Source organism: Petromyzon marinus, chromosome 69 (genome assembly GCF_048934315.1).
Source record: "Petromyzon marinus isolate PM22_M1 ecotype Great Lakes invasive population chromosome 69, UKy_Petmar_22M1.pri1.0, whole genome shotgun sequence".
NCBI classification, from domain to species: Eukaryota; Metazoa; Chordata; class Hyperoartia; order Petromyzontiformes; family Petromyzontidae; genus Petromyzon; species Petromyzon marinus.
Genome location: NC_133735.1, coordinates 4,157,002 through 4,176,413, shown reverse-complemented (window position 1 = coordinate 4,176,413; position 19,412 = coordinate 4,157,002). Strand labels below are relative to the sequence as shown.

The 19,412-nt window shown below is 55.8% G+C and overlaps 1 protein-coding gene across 6 annotated transcripts in view; it reads right to left on the bottom strand.

Moving 5' to 3' along the window:
• The window catches only part of AP1G1 (adaptor related protein complex 1 subunit gamma 1), a 76,078-nt gene that overhangs the window by 27,454 nt on the left and 29,212 nt on the right, over positions 1-19,412 (bottom strand). For all 6 annotated transcript variants that reach the window (XM_076055006.1, XM_076055007.1, XM_076055005.1 and 3 more), the window contains exons 6-13: positions 17,242-17,318; positions 9,961-10,056; positions 7,008-7,088; positions 6,482-6,580; positions 6,008-6,063; positions 5,623-5,736; positions 3,785-3,925; positions 1,419-1,473 (exon numbers count right to left, since the gene is read on the bottom strand). In XM_076055006.1, the coding sequence (XP_075911121.1) occupies positions 1,419-1,473; positions 3,785-3,925; positions 5,623-5,736; positions 6,008-6,063; positions 6,482-6,580; positions 7,008-7,088; positions 9,961-10,056; positions 17,242-17,318 (719 nt within the window). The remainder of the gene's footprint in view (positions 1-1,418; positions 1,474-3,784; positions 3,926-5,622; positions 5,737-6,007; positions 6,064-6,481; positions 6,581-7,007; positions 7,089-9,960; positions 10,057-17,241; positions 17,319-19,412) is intronic.

Genomic DNA, 19,412 nt, shown 5'->3' with positions numbered 1-19,412 from the left:
TCTATGGGTCTCTGTGTGAGTAGTCTATGGGTCTCTGTGTGAGTAGTCTATGGGTCTCTGTGTGAGTAGTCTATGGGTCTCTGTGTGAGTAGTCTATGGGTCTCTGTGTGAGTAGTCTATGGGTCTCTGTGTGAGTAATCTATGGGTCTCTGTGTGAGTAGTCTATGGGTCTCTGTGTAGTGATGAGTCTATGGGTCTCTGTGTGAATGTAGTGTCTCTGTGTGAGTAGTCTATGGGTCTCTGTGTGAGTAGTGTATGGGTCTCTGTGTGAGTAGTCTATGGGTCTCTGTGTGAGTAGTCTATGGGTCTCTGTGTGAGTAGTCTATGTGTCTCTGTGTGAGTAGTCTATGTGTCTCTGTGTGAGTAGTCTATGGGTCTCTGTGTGAGTAGTCTATGGGTCTCTGTGTGAGTAGTCTATGGGTCTCTGTGTAGTGAGTAGTCTATGGGTCTGTGTGAGTAGTCTATGTGTCTCTGTGTGAGTAGTCTATGGGTCTCTGTGTGAGTAGTCTATGTGTGTCTGTGTGAGTAGTCTATGGGTCTCTGTGTGAGTAGTCGATGGGTCTCTGTGTGAGTAGTCTATGGGTCTCTGTGTGAGTAGTCTATGGGTCTCTGTGTGAGTAGTCTATGGGTCTCTGTGTGAGTAGTCTATGGGTCTCTGTGTGGTGAGTCTGTGTGTCTCTGTGTGAGTAGTCTATGGGTCTCTGTGTGAGTAGTCTATGGGTCTCTGTGTGAGTAGTCTATGTGTCTCTGTGTGAGTAGTCTATGTGTCTCTGTGTGAGTAGTCTATGTGTCTCTGTGTGAGTAGTCTATGGGTCTCTGTGTGAGTAGTCTATGGGTCTCTGTGTGAGTAGTCTATGGGTCTCTGTGTGAGTAGTCTATGGGTCTCTGTGTGGTGAGTCTGTGTGTCTCTGTGTGAGTAGTCTATGGGTCTCTGTGTGAGTAGTCTATGGGTCTCTGTGTGAGTAGTCTATGTGTCTCTGTGTGAGTAGTCTATGTGTCTCTGTGTGAGTAGTCTATGTGTCTCTGTGTGAGTAGTCTATGGGTCTCTGTGTGAGTAGTCTATGGGTCTCTGTGTGAGTAGTCTATGGGTCTCTGTGTGAGTAGTCTATGGGTCTCTGTGTGAGTAGTCTATGGGTCTCTGTGTGAGTAGTCTATGTGTCTCTGTGTGAGTAGTCTATGGGTATCTGTGCGAGTAGTCTATGGGTCTCTGTGTGAGTAGTCTATGGGTCTCTGTGTGAGTAATCTATGGGTCTCTGTGTGAGTCGTCTATGGGTCTCTGTGTGAGTAGTCTATGGGTCTCTGTGTGAGTAGTCTATGTGTCTCTGTGTGAGTAGTCTATGGGTCTCTGTGTGAGTAGTGTGTGTTATGTTAAACTGGCTGTGGTTGTGGCTGTGGCTGTGGTGGTGCCAGGCACTTACCGTGGTGAGCACGCGCATTATTGTGTCGATGTGCCATCGTTTGGTGGGCGCGTACCTGTCGGTGGGGGGAGGGGTGGGGGGAGGGGTGGGGGGAGGGGTGGGGGGAGTGTGGGGGGAGGGGTGGAAGGAGGGGTGGGGGGAGGGGTGGGGGGAGGGGTGGGGGGAGGGGTGGGGGGAGGGGTGGGGGGAGGGGTGATGGGGGGAGGGGTGTTACACGAGTGGGGCAAGAGAGACGCTCACCGTGTCTACACAGAGACACTCACCGTGTCCACACAGAGACACTCACCGTGTCCACACAGAGACACTCACCGTGTCTACACAGAGACACTCACCGTGTCTACACAGAGACACTCACCGTGTCCACACAGAGACACTCACCGTGTCCACACAGAGACACTCACCGTGTCTACACAGAGACACTCACCGTGTCCACACAGAGACACTCACCGTGTCTACACAGAGACACTCACCGTGTCTACACAGAGACACTCACACCGTGTCTACACAGAGACACGGTGTGTGTGTCTCTGTAGACACTCACCGTGTCTACAGAGACACACTCACCGTGTCTACACAGAGACACTCACCGTGTCTACACAGAGACACTCACACCGTGTCTACACAGAGACACGGTGTGTGTGTCTCTGTAGACACTCACCGTGTCTACACAGAGACACTCACCGTGTCTACACAGAGACAATCACCGTGTCTACACAGAGACACTCACCGTGTCTACACAGAGACACTCACCGTGTCTACACAGAGACACTCACCGTGTCCACACAGAGACACACACCGTGTCCACACAGAGACACACACCGTGTGCACACAGAGACACTCACCGTGTCCACACAGAGACACACACCGTGTCCACACAGAGACACTCACCGTGTCCACACAGAGACACTCACCGTGTCCACACAGAGACACACACCGTGTGCACACAGAGACACTCACCGTGTCCACACAGAGACACTCACCGTGTCTACACAGAGACACTCACCGTGTCTACACAGAGACACTCACACCGTGTCTACACAGAGACACGGTGTGTGTGTCTCTGTAGACACTCACCGTGTCTACAGAGACACACTCACCGTGTCTACACAGAGACACTCACCGTGTCTACACAGAGACACTCACACCGTGTCTACACAGAGACACGGTGTGTGTGTCTCTGTAGACACTCACCGTGTCTACACAGAGACACTCACCGTGTCTACACAGAGACAATCACCGTGTCTACACAGAGACACTCACCGTGTCTACACAGAGACACTCACCGTGTCTACACAGAGACACTCACCGTGTCCACACAGAGACACACACCGTGTCTACACAGAGACACTCACCGTGTCTACACAGAGACAATCACCGTGTCTACACAGAGACAATCACCGTGTCTACACAGAGACACGGTGTGTGTCTCTATGTAGACACTCACCGTGTCTACACAGACACTCACCGTGTCTACACAGACACTCACCGTGTCTACACAGAGACACAGTGTGTGTCTCTATGTAGACACTCACCGTGTCCACACAGAGACACTCACCGTGTCTACACAGAGACACACACCGTGTCTACACAGAGACACACACCGTGTCTACACAGAGACACTCACCGTGTCTACACAGAAACACTCACCGTGTCTACCCAGAGACACTCACCGTGTCTACACAGAGACACTCACACCGTGTCTACACAGAGACACGGTGTGTGTGTCTCTGTAGACACTCACCGTGTCTACACAGAGACACTCACCGTGTCTACACAGAGACACTCACCGTGTCTACACAGAGACACTCACCGTGTCTACACAGAGACACTCACCGTGTCCACACAGAGACACACACAGTGTCCACACAGAGACACTCACCGTGTCCACACAAAGAGACACTCACCGTGTCCACACAAAGAGACACTCACCGTGTCCACACAGAGAGACACTCACCGTGTCTACACAGACACTCACCGTGTCTACACAGAGACACTCACCGTGTCTACACAGAGACACTCACCGTGTCTACACAGAGACACTCACCGTGTCTACACAGACACTCACCGTGTCTACACAGAGACACTCACCGTGTCTACACAGAGACACACACCGTGTCTACACAGAGACACACACCGTGTCTCTGTGTAGACACTCACTGTGTCTACACAGAGACACTCACCGTGTCTACACAGAGACACTCACCGTGTCTACACAGAGACACACACCGTGTCTACACAGAGAGACACTCACCGTGTCTACACAGAGACGCACACCGTGTCTCTGTGTAGACACCGTGTGTGTCTGCACAGACACACACACCGGGCACACACAGAGGGGTGAGAGGGCCATCCCCTCCCCCGCTCACTTCTCTGCCGAGTGGAAGATACCCGATGCACAGTCGGCCTTGAAGTCGGACTCGCAGTTGTCGAGGAAGAAGAGCAACTCCTTCATCATGCCACGCACGTTGCTCGCGTTGACGAGCGCAAAGCTCAGCTCCATCGCTCGCCTGACACGCGGGGGGGGGAACGCACACACAGACACACACACACAGATACACACACACAGACACACACACAGACACACACACAGACACACACACAGACACACACACACACAGACACACACACACACAGACACACACACACACAGACACACACACACACACACAGACAGACACACACAGACACACACAGAACAGACACACACACACAGACACACACAGACACACACACACGGACACACACAGACACACACACAGACACACACACAGACACACACAGATACACACACGGACACACATGCACAGACACGTTAGACACGGACACACATGCACAGACACGCACACACGGACACACACACGTTAGACACGGACACACGTGCACAGACACGCACACACAGACACGCACACACAGACACGCACACACGGACACACATGCACAGACACGCACACACAGACACGCACACACAGACACGCACACACGGACACACGGACACACAGACACGCACACACACAGACACGCACACACGGATACACACACGGACACACGTGCACAGACACGCACACACGGACACGCACACACGGACACACATGCACAGACACGCACACACGGACACACGCACAGACACACGCACAGACACACGCACAGACACACACGCACAGACACACACACACAGATATAATCGTCATCAATGTTGGTCGGTGGCCGTGAGAAATGGAATAGAACTGGGGTCCTGCTAACCTTACAGCTGACCCACCAAATGACCCACCAGCTGACCCAAAGACCCCACCAATCACCAGCTGACCCACCAGCTGACCCACCAGCTGACCCAAAGACCCCACCAATCACCAGCTGACTCACCAGCTGACCCACCAGGTGACCCAAAGAACCCACCAATCACCAGCCGACCCACCAGCCGATCCTTAGACCTCACAAATCACCAGCTGACCCACCAGCTGACCCACCAAATGACCCACCAGCTGACCCATAGACCCCACCAATCACCAGCTGACCCACCAGCTGACCCACCAACTGACCCATAAACCCCACCAATCACCAGCAGACCCACCAGCTGACCCACCAGCTGACCCAAAGACCCCACCAATCACCAGCTGACCCACCAGCTGACCCAGACCCCACTAATCACCAACAGACCCACCAGCTGACCCAAAGACCCCACCAATCATCAGCTGACCACCAGCTGACCCACCAAATGACCCAAAGACCCCACCAATCACCAGCTGACTCGCCAGCTGACCCAAACCCCACCAATCACCAGCTGACCCACCAGCTGACCCACCAGCTGACCCACCAGCTGACCCACAGACCCCACCAATCACCAGCAGACCCACCAGCTGACTCATAGACCCCACCAATCACCAGCTGACCCATAGACTCCACCAATCACCAGCTGACCCACCAGCTGACCCACCGGCTGACCCATAGATCCCACCAATCACCAGCTGACCCACCAGCTGACCCATAGAACCCACCAATCACCAGCTGACCCACCAGAAGACCCACCAAATGACCCACCAAATGACCCAAAGACTCCACCAATCACCAGCTGACCCACCAGCTGACCCACCACCTGACCCATAGACTCCACCACCAGGGGTCCATCTCATCCACCGACGACCCCCACCCCTCCCCTCCCCTCCCCCCACCCCTTCCCACCCCCCCCGCCCCCCAGGGGTGCCCCCACCTCTTGATGGAGACGTCGGGGTCCTTGAGGCAGTCCACGATGGTGCTGCGGTGCCTCTGCACCGCGTTGTGGTCGGTCTGCACCGTCTTGAGCAGCGACGTCAGGGCCACGTAGCTGGGGGGGGTGTGGGGGGGGTAGGTGGGGGGGGGGGGTAGGTGGGGGGTAGGTGGGGGGGGGGGGGAGGGTAGGTGGGGGGGGTAGGTGGGGGGGTAGGTGGGGGGGGGTAGGTGGGGGGGGAAGGTAATTTATGGTAATGTGCAATGTATGGCGAGGCATGCTGATATATGCTAATACGTGTTAATGTGGTCTAATGTATGCCAAAACATGCTAATTTATGCTAATGTATGCTAATGTATGCAGATGACCCCGTGAACTCGGAGCTCACCGGATGTTTTTGTCGTTGTTCAGCAGGAAGCGGCCGAGGATGTTGACGGCCAGCACCTGCGCTGGCACCACCGATGGCATCACCGTTACCATCACCGTCACCATCACCGTTACCGTCACCGTCACCGATAACGTCACCGTTACCGTCACCATCACCGTCACCGATAACGTCACATCATTATCAATGACAACATCAACAACATCATCATCATCATCGCGACCATCACCAACATCATCTACGCTACCAACCCGCCACCCGTGACCCCTCCGTGACCCCTCCGTGACCCCCCTCCGTGACCCCCTCCGTGACCCCCCCTCCGTGACCCCCCTCCCCCTCCGTGACCCCCCCGTGACCCCCCTCCCCCTCCGTGACCCCCACCGCACTGTGACCCCCACTGCACCATGACCCCCACCACCCCGTGACCCCCCCGTGACCCCCCCGTGACCCCCCCGTGACCCCGGCGGTGCCGCCCACCCGCAGGCCGCTCTCCGACTTGATGTCCATGATGGTGAGCACCGTCTCGTACAAGATGGCGTTGCCCACATTCTTACTCGTCTCTGTGTTGGTCGCCACCTGTGGGGGGCGGGGGGGGGAGGGGGGTGGGGGGCGGGGGGTGGGAGGCGGGGGGGGGAGGGGCGGGGGGGTGAGGGGTGGGGGGGTGAGGGGTGTGGGGGTGAGGAGGGAGGGAGTGACGGGTGAAGCAATGGGCAGGTGGGCACAGGGCTCATTCACTCTCTCACTGTCTCACTCTCTCACTGTCTCACTCTCTCACTGTCTCACTCTCTCACTGTCTCACTCTCTCACTGTCTCACTCTCTCACTCTGACAGTCTCACATTCACTCACTCACTCTCTATCACTCTCTCTCTCACACTCTCACACTCTCACTCTCACACTCTCTCACTCTCTCTCTCACTCTCTCACTCACACTCTCACACTCTCTCACTCACACACTCTCTCTCACTCCCCCACTCTCCCACTCCCCCACACTCTCTCTCTCACCTGAGCCAGGATGTCGTTCATGGCCTCGCTCGCTTCATCGTCGCTCTTGCCAAGGATGCGCAGCAACCTCAGAATCCTCACCTACACGAGGAGGGTGAGCGGGTGGTGAGTGGTGTGGTGAGTGGGTGGTGAGTGGTGTGGTGTGGTGAGTGAGGGGGTGGTGAGTGAGTGGTGAGTGGGTGGTGAGGGGGTGGTGAGTGAGTGGTGAGGAGGGTGGTGAGTGAGTGGTGAGTGGTGTGGTGAGTGGTGTGGTGAGTGGTGTGGTGTGGTGAGTGAGGGGGTGGTGAGTGAGTGGTGAGTGGGTGGTGAGGGGGTGGTGAGTGAGTGGTGAGGGGGTGGTGAGTGAGTGGTGAGTGGTGTGGTGAGTGGTGTGGTGTGGTGAGTGAGTGGTGAGTGAGTGGTGAGTGGGTGGTGAGGGGGTGGTGAGTGGGTGGTGAGGGGGTGGTGAGTGGTGAGTGGGTGGTGAGTGGTGTGGTGAGTGGTGTGGTGAGTGGTGTGGTGTGGGGGTGGTGAGTGGTGTGGTGAGTGGTGTGGTGTGGGGGTGGTGAGTGGTGTGGTGAGTGAGTGGGTGGTGAGTGGTGTGGTGAGGGGGTGGTGAGGGGGTGGTGAGTGGTGTGGTGAGTGGGTGGTGAGTGGTGTGGTGAGTGGTGTGGTGAGTGAGTGGGTGGTGAGTGGTGTGGTGAGGGGGTGGTGAGGGGGTGGTGAGTGGTGTGGTGAGTGGTGTGGTGTGGTGAGTGAGGGGGTGGTGAGTGGTGTGGTGAGTGGTGTGGTGTGGGGGTGGTGAGTGGTGTGGTGAGTGGGTGGTGAGTGGTGTGGTGAGTGAGGGGGTGGTGAGTGAGTGGTGAGTGGGTGGCGAGGGGGTGGTGAGTGAGTGGTGAGTGGTGTAGTGAGTGAGTGGTGAGCGGGTGGTGAGCGGGTGGTGAGCGGGTGGTGAGCGAGTGGTGAGCGGGTGGTGAGTGGTGTGGTGAGTGGTGTGGTGAGTGAGTGGTGTGGTGAGGGGGTGGTGAGTGAGTGGTGTGGTGAGTGGTGTGGTGAGTGGTGTGGTGAGTGGGTGGTGAGTGGTGTGGTGAGCGGGTGGTGAGTGGGTGGTGAGTGAGTGGTGAGTGGTGTGGTGAGTGGTGTGGTGAGTGGTGTGGTGAGTGGGTGGTGAGTGGTGTGGTGAGGGGGTGGTGAGTGGTGTGGTGAGTGGTGTGGTGAGCGGGTGGTGAGTGGGTGGTGAGTGGTGTGGTGAGTGAGTGGTGTGGTGAGTGGTGTGGTGAGTGGTGTGGTGAGTGGTGTGGTGAGTGGGTGGTGAGTGGTGTGGTGAGGGGGTGGTGAGCGGGTGGTGAGCGGGTGGTGAGTGAGTGGTGAGTGAGTGGTGAGCGGGTGGTGAGCAGGTGGTGAGCGGGTGGTGAGTGGGTGGTGAGTGAGTGGTGAGCGGGTGGTGAGTGGTGTGGTGAGTGGGTGGTGAGTGGTGTGGTGAGTGGGTGGTGAGTGGTGAGTGGTGTGGTGAGCGGGTGGTGAGCGGGTGGTGAGCGGGTGGTGAGTGGGTGGTGAGGGGGTGGTGAGTGGTGTGGTGAGCGGTGTGGTGAGTGAGTGTGAGGGGGTGGTGAGTGAGTGGTGTGGTGAGTGAGTGGCGTGGTGAGTGAGTGAGTGGTGTGGTGAGCGAGTGAGTGGTGTGGTGAGTGAGTGGTGTGGTGAGTGAGTGGTCTGGTGAGTGAGTGAGTGAGTGGTGAGTGAGTGAGTGAGTGGTGAGTGAGTGGTGTGGTGAGTGAGAGGTGTGGTGAGTGAGTGGTGAGTGAGTGAGTGGTGAGTGAGTGGTGTGGTGAGTGAGTGGTGTGGTGAGTGGTGTGGTGAGCGAGTGGTGTGGTGAGCGAGTGGTGTGGTGAGTGAATGGTGTGGTGAGTGAGTGGTGTGGTGAGTGAGTGAGTGGTGAGTGAGTGAGTGAGTGGTGAGTGAGTGGTGTGGTGAGTGAGCGAGTGAGTGAGTAGTGAGTGAGTGGGTGGTGAGTGAGCGAGTGGTGTGGTGAGTGAGTGAGTGGTGTGGTGAGTGGTGAGTGAGCGAGTGGTGTGGTGAGTGAGTGAGTGGTGTGGTGAGTGAGTGGGTGGTGAGTGAGTGAGTGGTGTGGTGAGTGAGTGGTGTGGTGAGTGAGTGGTGTGGTGAGTGAGTAAGTGGTGTGGTGAGTGAGTGGTGTGGTGAGTGAGTGGTGTGGTGAGTGAGCGGTGTGGTGAGTGAGTGAGTGGTGAGTGAGTGGTGTGGTGAGTGAGTGAGTGGTGTAGTGAGTGAGTGGTGTAGTGAGTGAGTGAGTGGTGTGGTGAGTGAGTGGTGTGGTGAGTGAGCGAGTGGTGTGGTGAGTGAGCGAGTGGTGTGGTGAGTGAGTGAGTGAGTGGTGTGGTGAGTGAGTGGTGTGGTGAGTGAGTGAGTGGTGTGGTGAGTGAGTGAGTGGTGTGGTGAGCGAGTGAGTGGTGTGGTGAGTGAGTGGTGTGGTGAGTGGGTGGTGAGTGAGTGACGTGGTGAGTGAGCGAGTGAGTGGTGTGGTGAGTGAGCGAATGGTGTGGTGAGTGAGTGGTGTGGTGTGGTGAGTGAGTGAGTGGTGAGTGAGTGGCTGGTGTGGTGAGTGAGTGAGTGAGTGGTGTGGTGAGTGAGTGAGTGGTGTGGTGAGTGAGTGAGTGGTGTGGTGAGTGAGTGAGCGGTGTGGTGAGTGAGTGAGTGAGTGGTGTGGTGAGTGAGTGAGTGAGTGGTGTGGTGAGTGAGTGAGTGGTGTGGTGAGTGAGTGACTGAGTGGTGTGGTGAGTGAGTGGCTGGTGTGGTGAGTGACTGAGTGGTGTGGTGAGTGAGTGGCTGGTGTGGTGAGTGACTGAGTGGTGTGGTGAGTGACTGAGTGGTGTGGTTAGTGACTGAGTGGTGTGGTGAGTGAGTGAGCGGTGTGATGGCTGCCGCTGCTACGGTGCGGTGCGGGTGCCACGTCTCTCACCTGCAGGAAGGGGTCGCTGATTCCAGACACGTCGTGCTCCGGCGAGTAGCCGGACATGATGAGGTTCTTGAGGATCCGCACCAATTGTGGAACCAGCTACGCACAAAGACAAAAGATCCGCCCACCACGGTGTAGCCTTCACAGACTGTAAGGGGCAAGTGCAATGCTAAATTCTATGCCAATTCCTTTGTCAAGGGGTGCCTCTGCGGATGTGTGTACTTTAACTTAGCTATTTCAATGCTAAATTCTATGCTAATTCCTTTGTCAAGGGGTGCCTCTGCGGATGTGTATGCTTTAACTTAGCTATTTCAATGCTAAATTCTATGCTAATTCCTTTGTCAAGGGGTGCCTCTGCGGATGTGTATGCTTTAACTTAGCTATTTCAATGCTAAATTCTATGCTAATTCCTTTGTCAAGGAGTGCCTCTGCGGATGTGTATACTTTAACTTAGCTATTTCAATGCTAAATTCTATGCGAATTCCTTTGTCAAGGAGTGCCTCTGCGGATGTGTATGCTTTAACTTAGCTATTTCAATGCTAAATTCTATGCTAATTCCTTTGTCAAGGGGTGCCTCTGCGGATGTGTATGCTTTAACTTAGCTATTTCAATGCTAAATTCTATGCTAATTCCTTTGTCAAGGGGTGCCTCTGCGGATGTGTATACTTTAACTTAGCTATTTCAATGCTAAATTCTATGCTAATTCCTTTGTCAAGGGGTGCCTCTGCGGATGTGTATACTTTAACTTAGCTATTTCAATGCTAAATTCTGTGCTAATTCCTTTGTCAAGGGGTGCCTCTGCGGATGTGTATACTTTAACTTAGCTATTTCAATGCTAAATTCGATGCTAATTCCTTTGTCAAGGGGTGCCTCTGCGGATGTGTATACTTTAACTTAGCTATTTCAATGCTAAATTCTATGCTAATTCCTTTGTCAAGGGGTGCCTCTGCGGATGTGTATACTTTAACTTAGCTATTTCAATGCTAAATTCTATGCTAATTCCTTTGTCAAGGGGTGCCTCTGCGGATGTGTATACTTTAACTTAGCTATTTCAATGCTAAATTCGATGCTAATTCCTTTGTCAAGGGGTGCCTCTGCGGATGTGTATGCTTTAACTTAGCTATTTCAATGCTAAATTCTATGCTAATTCCTTTGTCAAGGGGTGCCTCTGCGGATGTGTATGCTTTAACTTTAACAGCCATTTCTGTGACCAGTCACAAGCTAATCACTCAGCCATTTCAATGCTAAATTATATGCTAATTCCTTTGTCAAGGCGCTTTGTTTCTTCTCACACAGCTTAAAGGTCGTGATCTGAGCGTGGCTTTTTCACTCCAGCGCTGTCCTCCAGACAGTCTCGTCCCTTCACCTGATGAAGGCCGCTTGTGTTGTGGTCGAAACGTCGTGATTTTTGTTATTTTATTTTTCACCTACGTGACTTTACCCAATAGAACCAAAGAGTAAGTGTAACGCAACTTGCGGAAGTGAGTGACACATGTCTGTGTGTGTGCGTGTGTCAGTGTGTATGTGTCAGTGTGTGTCAGTGTGTATGTGTCAGTGTGTGTGTGTCAGTGTGTGTGTGTCAACCTGCAGCGCCACACCTATTACCATCATTAGGGGAAAAAACGGTGATCCAATTTCCGACCCCCAGGAACAGGTTCGCAGATTTGCTGAGCATTTCTGTGAGGTCCTGGGGGAGGGAAAATCCCTCAGCCAGGAAAACACCGTGGCACAAAGTGAGGATGACCCTGCTGAGGCTGCGGTGCCTCAAATATTGGATGAAGTCACCCCCTGTGAGTGGCTGGCTGAGGTGCCATCTGCTGAGGAAGTATTGAAGGCGATCCGGAGTCTGAGACCAGGAAAGGCAGCGGGCAGAGATGATCTCCCAAGCGAAATGCTGAGGGAGGGTGGCGTTTGTGCACAGACTGCCCTATATGACATCATAACAACAGTCTGGACCACTGGACGGGTTCCGCAGGATTGGAAGGATGCCCTGGTGGTCCCCCTTTTTAAGAAGGGGGACCGCACAGACTGTAACAACTACAGGGGCATCTCACTCCTCAGTGTGCCGGGAAAGGTCCTGGCAAGGATTATTCAGCATCGCCTTGCCAGGCACGCTGAGGAGAGGCTTGCGGAGCCCCAATGCGGTTTCAGGAAAGGGCGGTCCTGCACAGATGCCATATTTTCTGTCCGTCTGCTACAGCAGAGGTGTAGGGAATTCCAACAAGACCTACATCTCTGCTTTATTGACCTGGTCAAGGCCTATGATACCATCAGTAGGCCTGGGCTCTGGGTCGTTCTTCGTGCTTTTGGAGTACCTGACCCTCTGCTCACGATCATTAAGGACCTTCATGATGGTGAGCGGGCCCGGGTAAAACTACGTGGCCGGGAGTCAGAGCCATTCCCTGTACACCTTGGGGTGCGACAGGGATGTCCTCTGGCTCCCACATTATTTAACATCTATTTTGACCACGTAGTTCGTGAAGCCTTCAATAGCTGTACCGGGGGAATCTCCATATGGTACAGATATAATGGGAGGCTAATCGATGCCCGGGTGCGGTCAAGGGATGGCTCCCTATTGCTCAACCACGTTATGTATGCTGATGACTTGGTAATAGCTGCTCAGTCAGAGGAGGAGTTGGAGACGCTGCTGCTGAGACTGGAGCGTGCCACTAAGAGGTGGGGCCTTACCATCAGCCCCACCAAAACTAAGCACCTGCCTGGGTATTTTGTACCATCGGACACTCCACCCCCACAACTCCCAATCGGTGATGGGGCAGTTGTGGAGAGAGTGGAGAGTTTCCCATACCTGGGCAGTGTGCTTATGACTGGCTCCAGTTTAACAGCAGAGGTCTCACTCCGAATCAGTCGAGCGGCAATATCTTTTCATCGGTTGCGTAACGCTGTGTGGAAGCTACCTGGTCTGTCGCTCCGCACTAAGCTTCAGGTCTTCTCGGCCACGGTCATTCCCTCCCTTCTCTACGCTTGCGAAACGTGGACCCCCCTAATGGAACATCTTCGCCGGTTAGAAACATTTAGGCTGGCCTGCCTACGATCCATCCTGGGTTTAACCAGACTGGATTGTGTGAGGAGCTCACAAATCCTTGAAAGATCTGGGCAGGGTCCCATCGGTGAGCTCCTCCGGGAGGCAAGGCTGCGATGGCTGGGTCATGTAGACCGCATGCCCAGCCACCGCATGCCGAAACAGCTTTTGTTTGGCCGGATTGAGGGGGCTAAGCGGGCGCGGCACGGGCTAGAGAAGAGATGGAGTGATGTGGTACAGGAGGACGTGGAGCTGAGTGGACTTGCCGATGACTGGTACCAGCGGTGTCAAGATCGGCCTCTGTGGAGGAGGCTCGTGAAGGATGCTACTGGGCAGTTGGAGGCAGTCGCCCTCCAACAACAACGGAGGGCGGAGGAGCGACGCTCACAACAGCGAGCGGAGCGCCGGGTGGCTAAAGCACAGCAGGTTGGCACAGTAGGGGGCACAGGTGGTGCATCAGCCAGTCATCTCAGTCAGTCGACCCGTGGCACCTGGGTCTGCCCCGTGACCACCTGCCAGCGGGCGTTCGACACTTCACGTGGCCTCAGGGTGCACATAGCCTGGCACAAGCGTCGTGGTGACGTCACCGCCACTTAGTGGCGAATGGCGGTTGTTGTTGTTGTTGTTGTGTGTCAGTGTCTGTGTGTATGTCTGTGTCAGTCTGGACGGGTGCGAGGGGCTGGTAATCCCTCCACCTTCAATTAATTACCACTACACCACAAGTTAAACTGAAATATGTAACTAATAAGCCCGTGCCGGAGGCCCCGGGGGGACAGGCGTCCATGACGTCTCCTGGCCAAGCCCCAATTGGCGGAGCCAGGAGATTGAATCCCTACCCTCGGGGCTCCTCCAGAAACAACAAAAAACCACTACGGGTGGCCACGTGGAATGTTCGAACGCTCACTGCGGAGGAGAGGCTGCCACTCTTCTGTCGAGAGCTGGACCGGTACCCCCTGGATCTCTGTGGCATTCAGGAGGTCCGGTGGACCGGTTCTGGCTCCTGCCACCATGAGGGGTGGACAGTCCTCTACTCGGGGCAGCAGACTGCCAAACAACAGGGTGTGGCTCTTCTTCTGAACAAAATAATTAAGGGGGCGTGGGAGCGTGGCGGTGAGGTGTGGGAAGCTGTAAGCCCCAGGCTACTTTGGGCTCGCCTTCCCATCAACCGGAGGCGAGGAGTGGTGGTCGTGGTTACTTATGCCCCCACCGAAGACGAACATCAGTGGAGGGATGCAGGCAAAGCCAGTGAGTCAGATGCCTTCTATGACCTCCTGTCACAGGTGCTGGCTAAAGTGGCCCCTCGGGATAGAGTCATCATGTTGGGTGACTTCAATGCCCGAGTTGGTCATGATACTGGCACCTGGTCTGGAGTGATTGGAGGGCATGGGCCAGATCAGCTCAATAACAACGGTAGGAGGCTGCTAGATTTTTGTGCAGCCCATGGGCTTGTAATTACCAACACGCTGTTCCGGCATCGGCGCATCCACACAACATCATGGATGCATGCCGGGTCCAAGCAAGAACATCTGCTGGACTACATAGTGACGGACCAGCGGATGCGAGCCCATGTCCTTGACACCAGGACCTACCGTGGAGCTGATCTGCCCTCTGACCATCGACTTGTCATCTGTAAGATGTGCCTGCCATTCTTCCACTCCGGTGGTGGGTGTACACCCAGGACCCCATTCCAACCTAAAGTGGCCTGGTCTCAGTTATCTGATGAAAGTTGCAAGCGAGAATTTCATCATCGCTTGCGGCTGGGATTGGCATCGTCCCTCACTCCTCCTGATGTCGAGGGTAAATGGGCGAGGTTTAGGACTGTGACTCATGCAGCTGCAATGGCTGCTTTGGGTACGTGGTCCAGACCTCCCCAGAGACCCTGGCTGACAGAGGAGGTGTTCAGGATGGTTGAGAAAAAGCGACAGGCCCACTGTCATCGGCTACAGAATCCCACGTCAGAGAATGAGGAGGCTTACCGCAGCCTTCGCTCAGAGGTTCGGAGAGCTGTGAGGCGCTGCAAGGATGGGTGGTGGTTGCGGGTTGCTGAGGAGATGGAGTCTGCCTCAGTGGCCCGCGATCACAAATCTCTATTTAACTCCATCAAAAAAGTAACCTGCAGCGCCACACCTATTACCATCATTAGGGGAAAAAACGTTGATCCAATCTCCAACCCCCAGGAACAGGTTTGCAGATTTGCTGAGCATTTCTGTGAGGTCCTGGGGGAGGGAAAATCCCTCAGCCAGGAAAACATCGTGGCACAAAGTGAGGATGACCCTGCCGAGGCTGCAGTGCCTCAAATATTGGAAGAAGTCACCCCCTGTGAGTGGCTGGCTGAAGTACCATCTGTTGAGGAAGTACTGAGGGCGATCCGGAGTCTGAGACCAGGAAAGGCACCGGGTAGAGATGATCTCCCAAGCGAAATGCTGAAGGAGGGTGGCGTTTGTGCACAGACTGCCCTATATGACATCATAACAACAGTCTGGACCACTGGACGGGTTCCGCAGGATTGGAAGGATGCCCTGGTGGTCCCCCTCTTTAAGGGGGACCGCATAGACTGTAACAACTACAGGGGCATCTCACTCCTCAGTGTGCTGGGAAAGGTCCTGGCAAGCATTATTCAACATCGCCTTGCCAGGCACGCTGAGGAAAGGCTTGCGGAGCCCCAATGCGGTTTCAGGAAAGGGCGGTCCTGCACAGATGCCATAGTTTCTGTCCGTCTGCTACAGCAGAGGTGTAGGGAATTCCAACAAGACCTACATCTGCTTTATTGACCTGGTCAAGGCCTATGATACCATCAGTAGGCCTGGGCTCTGGGTTGTTCTTCGTGCTTTTGGAGTCCCTGACCCTCTGCTCACGATCATTAAGGACCTTCAAGATGGTGAGCGGGCCCGGGTAAAACTACGTGGCCGGGAGTCAGAGCCATTCCCTGTACACCTTGGGGTGCGACAGGGATGTCCTCTGGCTCCCACATTATTTAACATCTATTTTGACCACGTAGTTCGTGAAGCCTTCAATAGCTGTACCGGGGGAATCTCCATTTGATACAGATATAATGGGAGGCTGATCGATGCCCGGGTGCGGTCAAGGGATGGCTCCCTATTGCTCAACCACGTTATGTATGCCGATGATTTGGTAATAGCTGCTCATTCAGAGGAGGAGTTGGAGACGCTGCTGCTGAGACTGGAGCGTGCCACTAAGAGATGGGGCCTTACCATCAGCCCCACCAAAACTAAGCACCTGCCTGGGTATTTTGTACCATCGGACACTCCACCCCCACAACTCCCAATCGGTGATGGGGCAGTTGTGGAGTGGAGAGTTTCCCAGACCTGGGCAGTGTGCTTATGACCGGCTCCAGTTTAACAGCAGAGGTCTCACTCCGAATCAGTCGAGCGGCAATATCTTTTCATCGGTTGCGTAACGCTGTGTGGAAGCTACCTGGTCTGTCGCTCCGCACTAAGCTTCAGGTCTTCTCGGCCATGGTCATTCCCTTCCTTCTCTACGCTTGCGAAACGTGGACCCCCCTAATGGAACATCTTCACCAGTTAGAAACATTTAGGCTGGCCTGCCTACGATCCATCCTGGGTTTAACCAGACTGGATTGTGTGAGGAGCTCACAAATCCTTGAAAAATCTGGGCAAGGTCCCATCGGTAAGCTCCTCCGGCAGGCAAGGCTGCGATGGCTGGGTCATGTAGCCCGCATGCCCAGCCACCGCATGCCGAAACAGCTTTTGTTCGGCCGGATCGAGGGGGCTAAACGGGCGTGGCACGGGCTAGAGAAGAGATGGAGTGATGTGGTACAGGAGGACGTGGAGCTGAGTGGACTTGCCGATGACCGGCACCAGCGGTGTCAAGATCGGCCTCTGTGGAGGAGGCTCGTGAAGGACACTGCTGGGCAGTTGGAGGCAGTCGCCCTCCAACAACAACGGAGGGCGGAGGAACGACGCTCACAACAACGAGCGGAGCGCCGGGTGGCTTAAGCACAGCAGGTTGGCACAGTAGGGGGCACAGGTGGTGCATCAGCCACTCATCTCAGTCAGTCGACCCGTAGCACCTGGGTCTGCCCCGTGACCTCCTGCCAGCGGGCGTTCGACACTTCACGTGGCCTCAGGGTGCACATAGCCTGGCACAAGCGTCGTGGTGACGTCACCGCCACTTAGTGGCGAATGGCGGTTGTTGTGTCAGTGTGTGTGTGTGAGTGTGTGTGTCTGTGTGTGTGAGTGTGTGCGAGTGTGAGTGTAAATTACCTTGCGGAAGTGAGTGAGCGTGTCTGGACTACGCTCACACATGTCTGTGATCAGCACGACCGCTGTATGCAAGACGCCTGCAAGAGAGACAAAGACAAAATTCCACCACGGCGTAGCCTTCACGGGCGGCTGGGGCAAGTGCCGTGTAAACAACAATTTTATATTTGCAGCAGGCAACGGGGAAGTCGCCCTTTTGCAGAATCGATCCTGGCCCGGCCCATCGCACATAATCGCAGCTTAGCCACGTGGCTGATATCATCATCACGTGGCTGATATCATCATCACGTGGCTGATATCGTCATCGTCATCATCGTCGTCATCGTCATCATCGTCGTCATCGTCGTCACCACGTTTGTAGCAGCAGCCAAACACGAGGGTCATCTGCCGGGTTAACGCTGCACTAACCGCTGCCCCACCGCTCCCCACAGACTCCGGCACCCGGCAGAGGCTTGTGGGGACCAGGGGTCAGGGTGTCTCACCACCCCCAGAGACAGGGTGTCTCACCCCCAGAGACAGGGTGTCTCACCCCCCAGAGACAGGGTGTCTCACCCCCCAGAGACAGGGTGTCTCACCCCCCAGAGACAGGGTGTCTCACCCCCCAGAGACAGGGTGTCTCACCCCCCAGAGACAGGGTGTCTCACCCCCCAGAGACAGGGTGTCTCACCCCCCAGAGACAGGGTGTCTCACCCCCCAGAGACAGGGTGTCTCACCCCCCAGAGACAGGGTGTCTCACCCCCCAGGGACAGGGTGTCTCACCCCCCAGAGACAGGGTGTCTCACCCCCTAAAGACAGGGTGTCTCACCCCAGAGACAGGGTGTCTCACCCAAGAGACAGGGTGTCTCACCCCCCAGAGACAGGGTGTCTCACCCCCCAGAGACAGGGTGTCTCACCCCCCAGAGACAGGGTGTCTCACCCCCCAGAGACAGGGTGTCTCACCCCCCAGAGACAGGGTGTCTCACCCCCCAGAGACAGGGTGTCTCACCCCCCAGAGACAGGGTGTCTCACCCCCCAGGGACAGGGTGTCTCACCCCCCAGAGACAGGGTGTCTCACCCCCTAGAGACAGGGTGTTTCACCCCAGAGACAGGGTGTCTCACCCCAGAGACAGGGTGTCTCACCCCCCAGAGACAGGGTGTCTCACCCCCCCAGAGACAGGGTGTCTCACCCCAGAGACAGGGTGTCTCACCCCCCAGAGACAGGGTGTCTCACCTCCAGAGACAGGGTGTCTCACCCCCTAGAGACAGGGTGTCTCACCCCCCAGAGACAGGGTGTCTCACCCCAGAGACAGGGTGTCTCACCCCCCAGAGACAGGGTGTCTCACCCCCCAGAGACAGGGTGTCTCACCCCAGAGACAGGGTGTCTCACCCCCCAGAGACAGGGTGTCTCACCCCCCAGAGACAGGGTGTCTCACCCCCCAGAGACAGGGTGTCTCACCCCCCAGGGACAGGGTGTCTCACCCCCCAGAGACAGGGTGTCTCACCCCCTAGAGACAGGGTGTTTCACCCCAGAGACAGGGTGTCTCACCCCAGAGACAGGGTGTCTCACCCCCCAGAGACAGGGTGTCCCACCCCCCAGAGACAGGGTGTCCCACCCCCCAGAGACAGGGTGTCTCACCCCAGAGACAGGGTGTCTCACCCCCCAGAGACAGGGTGTCTCACCCCCCAGAGACAGGGTGTCTCACCTCCAGAGACATTGTGTTTCACCCCCCAGGGACAGGGTGTCTCACCCCCCAGGGGCAGGGTGTCTCACCCCCCCCAGGGGTCAGGGTGTCTCACCCCAGAGACAGGGTGTCTCACCCCCTAGAGACAGGGTGTCTCACCCCCCAGAGACAGGGTGTCTCACCCCAGAGACAGGGTGTCTCACCCCCTAGAGACAGGGTGTCTCACCCCCCAGAGACAGGGTGTCTCACCCCAGAGACAGGGTGTCTCACCCCCCAGAGACAGGGTGTCTCACTCCAGAGACAGGGTGTCTCACCCCAGAGACAGGGTGTCTCACCCCAGAGACAGGGTGTCTCACCCCAGAGACAGGGTGTCTCACCCCCTAGAGACAGGGTGTCTCACCCCCCAGAGACAGGGTGTCTCACCCCAGAGACAGGGTGTCTCACCCCCTAGAGACAGGGTGTCTCACCCCCCAGAGACAGGGTGTCTCACCTCCAGAGACAGGGTGTCTCACC